This window comes from Phocoena sinus, chromosome 1 (genome assembly GCF_008692025.1).
Source record: "Phocoena sinus isolate mPhoSin1 chromosome 1, mPhoSin1.pri, whole genome shotgun sequence".
Taxonomy (NCBI): domain Eukaryota; kingdom Metazoa; phylum Chordata; class Mammalia; order Artiodactyla; family Phocoenidae; genus Phocoena; species Phocoena sinus.
In genome coordinates, this window is record NC_045763.1 from 7,852,787 (window position 1) to 7,865,108 (window position 12,322).

The window sequence follows — 12,322 nt, forward strand, 5'->3', positions numbered from 1 at the left end:
CAACTCAAGAGATGAGCCCCCTCCTCTGTCCCGTTTACATTTCATGTCTCTTCATAAATAGATTTCAGTGCGAGAGCAGCAGAACACGAAGCAAAACAGTGCGCCACTGAAAGCGTAAGAACACTCAGCTCATTTAGATAAGGTACTTCAGACACTTGCTTCCCTTAAAGGTTCGCAGATGGACTTCTTTAAACTTTTTCTATAAAGGCCAGACAGTAAATAGTTTCGGCATTGTAGGCCACGTGGCCTCTATTGCAGCTGCTAGCTATGCTTTTGCTGTATTCCAGTAAAACTCCATGAAGTGAGGCATCAGGCCCGATACGTCTTGCAGCTAGCAGTTTGCCAATCCCTGCTCTAAGTCATGTTTTATTTTGTGTTCAACTACTCCGATGGCAGTGCTCTTTGATTGTTCAGAAGGTCAGAAACTATAAAAGTTGCTTGAGACTATTCTTATCCCTCCTTTACCTCACAGTTTCTTAACAATTAAATACAGGAGTACTTTTTACTTTGTGCAAAAGCAGGTCCTTTAGAAGCCAAATTTAAGTTGAATTTGTATAAATCCAGTCGTGAAATTTAATGAAAACCTTGTTACTTAAAGAGAAGCTTTCATGGCTCATTTTTTATGGCCGGTGTTTAACACTCTATAAGCCAGGTGTTCCTATTTCAGGTTTGCTTAAAGCAATGTATGCCCACCTGTAGTAGGTACTGTGTCACCTTGTGGGGTTATAGGATATTATTTCATAATTAGTTTTTAGTTGTTTCATTTAAGTTTGTCTTGTCTCACTGGCTAGATTTAAAACTATTCAAGACATAAATTTTATCTTCTACCTCTTTTATATTTCTTCACTCTTTGCATCCGATAAATAAATAAGAACAGTGCATATTGCCTGAACTGTCAGGGACTTGAAATTTATAGAAAAATAATGCATAAAATGATGGCTGAAAGAGCGTACTCCAGAAACTTTCATGACACGTGTGATGATGATGGAATTATGAATAGTTTCCCTCTTTTACCTATTAACAAATTGGAAGTGATCCTTGTTTTTATAATTAAAGCATGAATTTAATGAAAATGTTGCCTTTTTGGTATTTATAAATATTCCATCAGCATGCAACATTCTATGAAGTATTAGAATTACTGGGTTAGAAATGGAGAGTAAAGAAAAGTTTGAATGGAATGTCCTTCTTCAGCGTATGGTATAGCACATATAAGGGATTCTTTGAAGATGGAGCCTGCCAATTCCTGTTCCTCCACTGAAATGGGAGTTTTGGGTCCTTCTTGCTTGTCTCAACAGCATGAGTTGTCCTATTATCCTGTGATTTCCTAGGAACTCGGACCCCGATTGGCTGCGATGCTGAACTTTAACCTTCAGCAACTCTGTGGCCCTAAGTGCCGTGACCTGAAAGTTGAAAACCCTGAGAAATATGGCTTTGAACCAAAGAAGCTGTTGGACCAACTGACGGATATTTACTTGCAGCTGGACTGTGCCCGGTTCGCTAAAGCCATTGCTGACGACCAGGTTAGTGCCCAAGGGAACAGTTTCAGAGGGAGCCTGGAGTTCAGGCTCCTGAAGTGGGTGACTTGAGTTTGCTTCCCTGTGGATTTCCCGGCAGACCCTGCGCGATTACATATCCATCTGTTCTTGGATTTTCCCCACTTGAAATCAAGGAAGGTGACACTTTTCAAAACGTGGTTTGAGAAGTTTTTAGTTTGTAAATAGAAATAATGGCCACAGTGGCAAGGGGAACTTGTCTGGTGTAAATGGATGTGACTCAGTTGTTTTCCTTTGGGCGTAAAGAGCAGATTTGGCTCTCAGATCCGTCTCCAGTTGAGTTTGTACCCATCCTGCTAAGGGCCTCACTCGACAAGTCGGTTACATTTCCAGAAAGAGCCTGGTTTTCTCAGGGATTCCAAATCTTCTTCCCAAGAAGGAGATTTAATAACAGCTTCAGTGTTGCCATTATTTCTGTGGTTCCAGGTTTCAAACCGTGTACGTCATATTTACATTCTTCCCTCCTTTATTCCTTGCGTCCCTCTGATCGTATCCATTTTGTGGTTTTCATTTCCACAGCTACCAATTTAGTCCAAGCGGCCCCTGTCCATCCTCGATGTTTAATTTTTCATTATCTCATGAAGGGCTTCCCCTCCCTCCACGGTCCTGTGTCCTGCAGCATCTTCAGTGTTATAGTAACTGATGTTATTAACCACACATCAAGTTTTAGCCACTTTTCACATTTTCACTTGTAATCCTCACAGGACCCTACGACTGAGGTTTAGTTGGATTCCTTGCTTTTCAGGGAGGCACACGGAGGTTAACGAGCTGCACAGCTGATGTGAGGCAGAGGCAGGACTCCCACCTGGCAGTCTGGCCCTGAGCCCATGTTCTCAGCTTCTCTGCTCTCCACTTAAAATGCCCCCAAAGTGCCACGTCCGTTTCAGTCTCCACATCGTTGTTCACATTATTTATCCAAGTATTAACTCACATCTCATGGTAACCATCACTAGGCATTCCAGAAGATTCTTTACTTATATCTCATCCAAAGGTCAAAATAGGGGAATGTAGGCACTTTTTATTTTTCAATAACAGCTTTATTGAGACATAATTCTCATACATAGGTACTTTTGGATAAAGCAAGAGATGTGGTCTTGACAAAGCACCTGCAATGGAAAAAACCACATGTGTCTAAAGCAGTTTTGCCATAAAAAGTCGCGTTAAAAGAGCAGGTTAGGTGTTTGCAGTTACTTTGGGTAGACGCTAAAATGATTCTCTAGCCTACGACTGTATGATGCTGCACATATTGAGAAATGGAAGATAAGCGGTAGCCTTAAGAGGGACAGGAAATGGAAACGCTCCCCAGGCAAGGTCAGGTCGTCTGCTTGGGCAGCAGGCCAGCTGGAGCTGGGCCTCTCCGGCCCAGCCAGAGGTCGGGTGTGAGGAGTCCCCGGGGACTCCTCCGCTTTCACTGTCAGGGACTCAGAAGGGTCGTTTAGCCTGCTCCCTCTTCTCCTGGTAGGTCTTGCTGTGGCTGCCACGTCGCAAGCGGTTATAACACGTAACATAAAGTTTGCAGGGTGCGTGAGCACAGCACACCCACTGAGACGGTGCAAACCAAGTGGGTGACAAAGGAGTGTTTCCGAGTGCTTCCAGCTGCCTTTCCTTGGTGACCAACAAAACGTCCACACTGCCTGGTAATGCCTATGGCTTGTGGTGGTGGCACAGGTGGTGGCCTGTGGTGGCACGTGGCTTGAGTCACAGGCAGTGATTTCTGCACAGTGACACATGGGTCTTCTCGAATGTCTAAATAGCTCTGTTCTTGCAGACACGTGAAGCAGGCCCACAAGTGCCAGCAGCACAGTGGAGAGAAAAACACTTTTGAAGTGGTTTCTTTGCTGCCTCGTACAGTGTGGCATTTGTCTTGATCGTTGGACACTTTCCATTTGTATGGGCTGTAAGCTGATGAGGGGCCTGCCCACTGGATTGTTTCGGAAGAGGGGCTGGGGGGGTGCTGGGGGTGGAAGGATGGAAGACTAGAAAGCTCCAGGGAGGTGGTAGAATTTCGTCTTCTCCCTTGGGAGCAGTGCCCTTGCTTCGCTCTGGTTCTGTCTGGTATGTCTTGTTTTCCTGGGGAGACAGAGGAGAAAAAAAACAGCAGCCGAGCAAGGCAAGAAACTGAGAGCCTTCTCTCCTGTGCACCGAGAGCGGGCGGAAGACAGGTGCCCGGGAGAGGTGACAGAAGGCCCCAGCGCGAGGAGCCCTGAGCCTTACACTCACAGGCCTTAGGAGAGAGCCCCTCGTCAGAGAGGAAGTGCGACAGGACAGTTGTCCCTGGAGCCCAGGAGAGAGAGAGGTCTTAGCCTGACACAGTGAGCTGCACTGAGGGCCAAGTCTGCCTGTGGTTTCCGGGCAGATGGACGGCAGATCTGTTGTTCATGGAGCGCTGTCTGTTAACACCATGTTCCATTAAACAATAGTAGTAAAGAGCCCATGTAATGGGGACTTCCTGGTGGTCCAGTGATTAAGACTTCACCTTCCAGTGCAGGGGGTGTGGGTTTGATCCCTGGTCAGGGAGCTAAGATCCCACATGGCTCCTGGCCAAAAAACCAAAACATAAAACAGAAGCAATATTGTAACAAATTCAATAAAGACTTTTAAAAAATAAAAAAGGGAAAAAAAATCTTGGGATTTCCCTGGTGGTCCAGCGGTAAAGAATCCACCTTCTAATGCAGGGACCGCAGGTTCAATCCCTGGTTGGGGATCCAAGATCCCACATGCCGCGGGGCAGCTAAGCTCGCGCGCCACAACAACTGAACTGGCATGCCTCAACGAGAGCCCGCGTGCCACAAACTACAGAGTCCTTGCGCTCTGGAACCTGCACACCACAACTAAAGAGAAGCCCATGCGCTGCAGTGAAAGATCCCGCATGCCTCAACGAAGATCCCTCATGCCGCAACCATAAAAATTAAAAAAAAAAAAAAGAGCCCATGTGAAATCTCACTTCTCCTATGCAGCGTTCCTTTTTTTAAAATAAATTTATTTATTTATTTGGCTGTGTTGGGTCTTCATTGCTGCACGCAGGCTTTGTCTAGTTGCAGCGAGCGGGGGCTACTCCTCGTTGCGGTGCGCGGGCTTCTCATTGCAGTGGCTTCTCTTGTTGCAGAGCACGGGCTCTAGGTGCGTGGGCTTCAGTAGTTGTGGCTCGCGGGCTCTAGAGCACAGGCTGAGTAGTTGTGGCACACGGGCTTCGCTGCTCCGCAGCATGTGGGATTTTCCCAGACCGGGACTCAAACCCATGTCCCCTGCATTGGCAGGCGGATTCTTAACCACTGCGCCACCAGGGAAGTCCTGCAGCCTTCCTTTTTTTTTTTTTTTTTTGAGGTGAAATTCACATAACATAAAATTAACCATGTTGAACTGTGTAATTCAGTGGCATTTAGTACGCTCACAGTATTGTACAACCATCACCTCTAATCACCCCCACAAGGAAATCCTGTACCCATTAAGCAGTCAGTGTCCCTTCGTCCTCACCCCAGCTCCTGGCAACCACTAGACTGATTTCTGTCTTTATTTTACCTATTTTTACATTTATCTATTAGCCTATCTGAATATTTCATGTAAATGGAATCATACAATGTATAACCTTTTGTGTCTGGCTTCTTTCATGTAGCATGCTTTCGAGGTTCATTCATGTTATATCACGTATCAGTACCTGATTCCTTTTTACGGCTTAATGTTTCATTATATGGCTATACCATGGTTGGTTTGTTCATTCATCCATTGATGGACATTTGAATTGTTTCCACCTTTTGGCTGTTATAAATAGTATCCTGTGAACGTTCATGTAAAAGTGTTTGAATACCTATTTTCGATTCTTTGGGATATACTTAGGAGTAGAATTTCTGAGTCATATGGTAATTCTATGTTTAACATTCCCACCAGCAGTGTACGAAGGTTCTAATTTCTCCACATCCTCGCCAACACTTGCTATCTTCTGTTTTGATTTTTTATTTTTAAATAGCCACCCTAGTGGGAGTAAAGTTGTATTTCACTGTGGTTTTGATTTGCATTTCCCTAATGACAAATGCTGTTGAACATCTTTTCGTGTACTTGCCGGCCATTTGTGTATCTTTTTTGAAGAAATGTCTGTTCGATCCTTCATCTTTTTCTTTTTCTTTGGCCGCACCAAGCAGCTTTGTGGGATTTTAGTTCCCTGACCAGGGATTCAACCCAGACCCTCGGTAGTGAAAGCACGAGTCCTAACCACTGGACCACCAGAGAACTCCCCTTCATCCATTTTTTATTTTATTTATTTATTTTTGGCTGCATTAGGTCTTCATTGCTGCACGCGGGCTTTCTTTAGTTGCGTCAAGTGGGGGCTACTTTTTGTTGCAGTGTGTGGGCTTCTCATTGCGGTGGCTTCTTTTGTTGCGGAGCATGGGCTCTAGGCTCGCGGGCTTCAGTAGTTGTGGTGCACGGGCTTATTAGTTGCTCCACGGCATGTGGGAATTTTCCTGGACTAGGGCTCAAACCTGTGTCCTCTCCATTGGCAGGTGGATTCTTTTTTTTTTTTTGGTACGCGGGCCTCTCACTGCTCTGCCCTCTCCTGTTGCAGAGCACAGGCTCTGGACGCGCAGGCTCAGTGGCCATGGCTCACGGGCCCAGCTGCTCCGCGGCATGCGGGATCCTCCCAGACCAGGGCATGAGCCCACGTCCCCTGCATCAGCAGGCGGACTCTCAACCATTGCGCCACCAGGGAAGCCCCTATCCATTTTTTAAATTGGATTCTTTCTGTTTTGTTCTTTATATATTCTGTGTGAGTTCTTTATATATTCTGGATACTAGACCTTTATCAGATATATGATTTGCAGATATTTTTATGTTTAATTTCTGTAGCCATTCTGTAAGATCCTTGAGGTCAAGAACAACATCTTGGGACTTCCCTGGTGGTCCAGTAGTTAAGAATCAGCCTGGGCTTCCCTGGTGGCACAGTGGTTAAGAATCTGCCTGCCGGGCTTCCCTGGTGGCTCAGTGGTTGAGAGTCTGCCTGCTGGGCTTCCCTGGTGGCGCAGTGGTTGAGAGTCCGCCTGCCGATGCAGGGGACACGGGTTCGTGCCCCGGTCCGGGAAGATCCCACATGGCGCGGAGCGGCTGGGCCCGTGAGCCATGGCCACTGAGCCTGCGTGTCTGGAGCCTGTGCTCCACAACGAGAGTAGCCACCGCAATAAGTCCGTGCGCTACAACAAAGCATAGCCCCCACTTGCCGCAACTAGAGAAAGCCCGCACACAACAACCAAGACCCAGCACAGCCAAAAAAAAAACACAACATCTTTGCTTCCTCTCTGACACCATCCACACTGAACTTGAAGCAGCAGCTCAGTAATCTGTATTTGGTCGATTCATTGACACCACTGCTCTTTGAAACTGAGTGCCATGTCCCCTTATCATAAGTACCCTTTGATTTCTTATTTCTGTTTTTTTGGCTGTGCTGGGTCTTGATTGCTACTCACAGGCTTTCTCTAGTTGCAGTGAGCGGGGGCTACTCTTTGTTGCAGTGTGCAGGTTTCTCATTGCGGTGGCTTCTCTTGTTGCGGAGCATGGGCTCTAGGCACGCGGGCTTCAGCAGTTGTGGCACATGGTCTCTAGAGCGCAGGCTCAGTAGTTGTGGCACACGGGCTTAGTTGCTCCGCAGCATGTGGGATCTTCCCGGACCAGGGCTCGAACCCACGTCCCTTGCATTGGCAGGCGGATTCTTAACCACTGCCCCACCAGGGAAGTCCCTACCCTTTGATTTCTGATAATGCTCACTCCACTGCTCTATCTTAGAAGTTGACTTAATAGCAGGCAGAAGTCAGTTGGTTAAAAACTCAATCATCTTTTGAGAAATAGAGTGGGTGATATTTTCGAGAATAGTAAATGGGCTAAGAACGACTACTTGTTTACACAGAGAAGTTCAAGGTGAATAGTCTCAGTAGTGTGGATAGCAGCACCCAGCCTGTGCGTTTCTGCCCTTCCAACATCTCACCATAACCCTTTGGCCATTTATCCCCTGTGCCTCTTCCCAAAGGGACGGGGACTGTAGCTTACCTGGCTCATAATAAGTGGACACCAAATAAAGTATCTGTTGACCTAATGTAGTAATTTAGTTTCAGAAGACTATAACCGAGGCTCTCTGAACTTTTCAAATTATTTTAAAGGATTATTGCCAAGCCCAAGTGCCCTGCTGGCTTTTTGTCCTCTCCTCTCTTTTCCCCTGAGTTGCATGGATTAAATAAGGGGCGTGGCTGTGTGTGGAGAGAGAAAGTGAGCATGTACACTTATTTAGAAACTGAAGTTAAAAAAGAACCCGAAGGTGCTCGCTTCGGCAGCACATATACTAAAATTGGAACGATACAGAGAAGATTAGCATGGCCCCTGCGCAAGGATGACACGCAAATTCGTGAAGCGTTCCATATTTTAAAAAAAAAAAAAAAAAAAAAAAAAGAACCCGAAGAAAGACTGAGGACTTTCATTCCAGCCTTCTAAGGGAACACAGGTATTGAGATGAGTTCATCCCATGATGTTCATGTGAATCCTCGTTTAGAAATCACAGGTCACAGATTATGGTCCTATCATTCAGAGTTTCAGATTTAGTCATTCCCCTCCTCCATTTGCATCACTGTCACTAAAGTGACAAGCATTCAGTGATTTTGCCGTAAATGCAAAATAGGATATACTTTGATATTTTGAAATGGCAATGATTTATATAAATTAGGCACCTGTGGGGTAGGTGTTACTACCCCCATTTTACACCTGAGGAAACTGGGGCTCAGGAGAGTTAGAGCTTTCTCTAAGACCACACAGCAGGTAGATGGTAAAGCCAGGATTGAAACCCAGGCTTGCCTGGGTCTTTGGTGGGCGCTTGCCGTGTAGACCAGCCCTCTCACTCTCACAGGCATAAACCCTGTCTGCTCCCGTCAGTAGAGCCCCTGACATTTAACAGCGTTGAACTGAGAAATCTTAAATAAGGATTGACAGGGAATGGGAGAACGCGCTTGTTGATTATGAACTCTATTGGGTTGTTTTCACCATGTTTACCTTTAGGGAAAAGAACTGAAATTTCCACCTCCTCTCATAGGCTGCTAGGGCTCAGTGCCTGGCAAGGACTGAAGTAGACTTTCAGTCCTTCTCTTTTTAATATTTCCTTCTCTTTTTAATATTTAAATTTTAAGAGAAATGGATGTTTGCTATAAAAGTAATTAAAACTTTTAAAAATTGCCCTCATTTGCCTCGATCCTGAAGCCCTTTCCAGAGGCCTTGTACAGTGTGGTGCGTGTTAGCCCAGTCTTTATGTATTTATAGCCATGTCGAAGTATTTATATATGTACATTATAATTTTAGGGCTTTTTTAGAAAACAGATGATGCTTTGGGTATTTTCTGCAGCTTGCTTTTTTCCACTTAAAATATATTTACGTCTCACAGTGTCTTTCCTCATTTTCAGAGATCCTACAGCAAAGAATTGTTTGAAGAAGTTATTTCGAAGATGCGGAAGGCAGGGATCAAATCCACAATAGCGATAGAGAAGTTTAAACTTCTGGCTGAGAAGGTGGAGGAGATCGTGGCCAAGAACGCGCGTGCAGAAATCGACTACAGTGACGCCCCAGACGAGTTCAGAGGCGAGTGGGCCCGCTTTTTTAACGTGGAATTCTTTGATTTGAGTTAACTTGAAACATGTAGCATTAGAAGAGGACGTTCTGTGCTCTCATTACTTTTTTTTTTTTTTTTAATTTAATTTATTTTATTTTTGGCTGCCTTGGGTCTTCGTTGCTGTGCGTGGGCTTTCTCTAGTTACGGCGAGCGGGGGCTACTCTTCGTTGTGGCGCGTGGGCTTCTCATTGCAGTGGCTTCTCTTGTTGCGGAGCACGGGCTCTAGGCGCGTGGGCTTCAGTAGTTGTGGCATGTGGGCTCAGTAGTTATGGCTCGCGGGCTCTAGAGCACAGGCTCAGTAGTTACGGCGCAAGGGCTTAGTTGCTCTGCGGCATGTGGGATCTTCCCGGACCAGGGCTGGAACCCGTGTCCCCTGCACGGGCAGGCGGATTCTTAACCACTGCCAGGGAAGCCCCTCTCATTGCTTAACCACTGCCAGGGAAGCCCCTCTCATTGCTTTTTGAGACACTGGTCAGAAATTGAAATTCTGTTTATCTACCTTTAGTTCATATTATAAATTACAAGAGAAAAAAGTCCTCAGCCTGATTTCAAACCAGATAACAACCCTGAAGATTCTAAGGTCAATCTTGCCTTTGCAAGTGGGGACTCATGTTTTCAAAGAATTCTGAGTAGTCCTAAGAGGAAAGGTTGATTCTAGCCTGCCATCTTCGCCATACAGCTCGGGAGGGCCTGTCTGTCCTGCTGTCTTTTTTGTCTGTTCTTTCCTCCCAGCAGTAGCTGACAAAAGGGTGCTTCCCCTCTACAAAAGGTGAAGTATATGCCTTTATCTAATGCTGATTTCCTTCTAAACTTGGGGGCCTGGTAGGGGCCATTTGGTTGCTGTTTCCTATGGTTATATTTTTCACTGATAGGAGGGACTGTGTTTTCTTTTTCAGTTTTAGGCTCTATTGTTAGGTCAGAGTTTGCTTTGCTCTGTCTCTGTAGACCCTCTGATGGACACCCTGATGACTGACCCCGTGCGGCTGCCCTCTGGCACCATCATGGACCGCTCCATCATCTTGCGGCACTTGCTGAACTCCCCCACGGACCCCTTCAACCGACAGACGCTGACAGAGAGCATGCTGGAGCCAGGTAGAGGAGGGCATGGCTCGAACTGCAGTGCCTTCACCTGTACTGAGCAGTGAGGTCAAAATCGTGTATCAGAGAGTAGTCAGAAGGGGGAAATTTAACAAATCCAGACACTACATGGTTTCTGACACTTAATGGACAAGACATAAAACATTCTTTGCTCTTTTTCACTACAGAATTCCAGTTCTTACTTTTCACGTCCTATTTCTTCTTCAGCCTTCAGTTCAGTGAGGGAATGAATTGCCTTTTCTTTCCTTTTATACAGAACTACAAGCATCATCTCTCAGGAAGAGCCCTCCCATCTGGGGTATTAATTCTTTGCTTTCTTTTCTCAGTGCCAGAACTGAAAGAACAGATTCATGCCTGGATGAGAGAGAAACAGAACAGTGATCATTAAACCATCCCCCTTGCCCACCCTCTGCGAGAAACAGCCAAGGCCGGCGAGGCAGGCAGGAGCAGCATCGGTGGTGCAAATGCTGTTCACATGTTGGAGGCCAGAAGTGGCAAAATACACCAAGAGCCCACCCAGAGTGACCAAACAGTGGAGACCTGAAAGGACATGAATAAGAAGAGGAGCCCAATTCCTGTACATATATTTAAGTGACAGACGTGGTCAAAAGCTTGAGGGATACGTTTTATGATTGCTTGTGTAATAGAGCACGTCCTTCATATGTCACAATTTGGGGCTTTTGCTACGGAAGTCTTTTAGTGATTGATGACGAATGGGTCTGGGCAGCATCCATCCCTTTTTTTTTTTTTTTTTTTTTTTCCTAAATCCAGTATCCATTGGTTTTGATTGTGATTAGAGAACCTTGGACATTTTGCTGCTAAGACTCTTCCCTCCCGCCGGCCCCATCCTGATCCTACTTGCACTGCTGTGGATTTTTTTTAAGAGAAGCAAAAACAAAAATAAACTCTTTTCCCTGGCCCTCCAAACATTTATTCTGTGAGATAACTGTGCCTGCAACAAAGTGTTAATCCTGGGATCGTATTTTTATATCATATTCACATATTTGTTTTTTTAATTGGTGTTAGATGACATGATTAATAAAAAAGGCAAGATATTTTCAGAATTTGAATTTCAGTTTTTTTTTTTTTTATTATTTTGAAATGTCCCTTAAAATTTTTTTTTATTCTAAACAAAATGAAGAGAATCCTGTTGCTCTGGTCCTTGTAGTGAGTCCACGATTAGGAATCTGAGGAACAGCTGCAGCAAAGGAAGCATTTAAGTGTATCAGGATTTCGCGTCTTACGGTTTGGGGGGGGTTGGGTTATTTTTAATGCTATGTGACAGTTGGAAACCTTTATAGTTATCCTGCGAGGGTAAATAAATTCCTCAACCCTTGAGTCTGTGAGTTCAAGGCAGGGGTCGTTTGTATGATGTGTCCTGTGGGGCTTGGCCTTACCAAAGCAAAAAAAGGGGTGCAAGAAATGTGGAAGTACGTCTGCTTGTAAAAACACACACAAAGAAAAACACACACACACACACACACACACACACACACACACACACATAAACATAAGATTTTTTGTATTACTGCTCCCTACTTACCACACTCGGATTCTTGAATCTCCTTTGGGGTAAAAAAGGATTTGAAACCATAAAGTGTTTTGAAGAAATTAAGTCTACAAAAACATACTTTCTTTTTCTTTTCCTTTCTTTCCCGCTCCACAGACAATGTCCTCTGTTCAGTTCCTAACGCAAACTACAATAAATGGTGATACACATTCAGAAGGAATCTTCTTTGAGTCTCTTCTTTTTGTGGAAAACAAAGGGGTGGGTGAAGACCAAGAGCCAGATGTGTTGGCATGTGGTACATGATCTTTCCTGGAGCCAATTAGGAGTTGCTGTTTTTAAAATAAAACTTTCCTATTGTGTCAGTCTTGATGCTCCAGTTGGTTCTTGTGTCACTGTTTGCTTGTTCAAGGGGGTTGAGCTTTGTCACGTTCAGTCTCTTCAGTTCTCAGGTGGTTACCCTATTGCAAATATATTTTCCCTGACCTTGAAAATTTTTGCTCAAGTTCAACCCATCTCATGAACATTATCTTA

At 45.0% G+C, this 12,322-nt stretch overlaps 1 protein-coding gene and 1 non-coding gene across 4 annotated transcripts in view; both read left to right on the forward strand.

Moving 5' to 3' along the window:
* UBE4B (ubiquitination factor E4B) overlaps positions 1–12,011 on the forward strand; it is a 110,897-nt gene extending 98,886 nt beyond the window's left edge. For all 3 annotated transcript variants that reach the window (XM_032632557.1, XM_032632574.1, XM_032632565.1), the window contains 4 exons: positions 1,329–1,520; positions 8,978–9,152; positions 10,129–10,275; positions 10,608–12,011. In XM_032632557.1, coding sequence (XP_032488448.1) covers positions 1,329–1,520; positions 8,978–9,152; positions 10,129–10,275; positions 10,608–10,669 — 576 coding nt within the window. In that variant the 3' untranslated portion in view covers positions 10,670–12,011. The remainder of the gene's footprint in view (positions 1–1,328; positions 1,521–8,977; positions 9,153–10,128; positions 10,276–10,607) is intronic.
* Positions 7,849–7,955, forward strand: LOC116745678. Its single transcript, XR_004347518.1, has one exon. It is a non-coding gene; the product is annotated as a U6 spliceosomal RNA (small nuclear RNA).
* Positions 12,012–12,322: the final 311 nt, after the last annotated feature.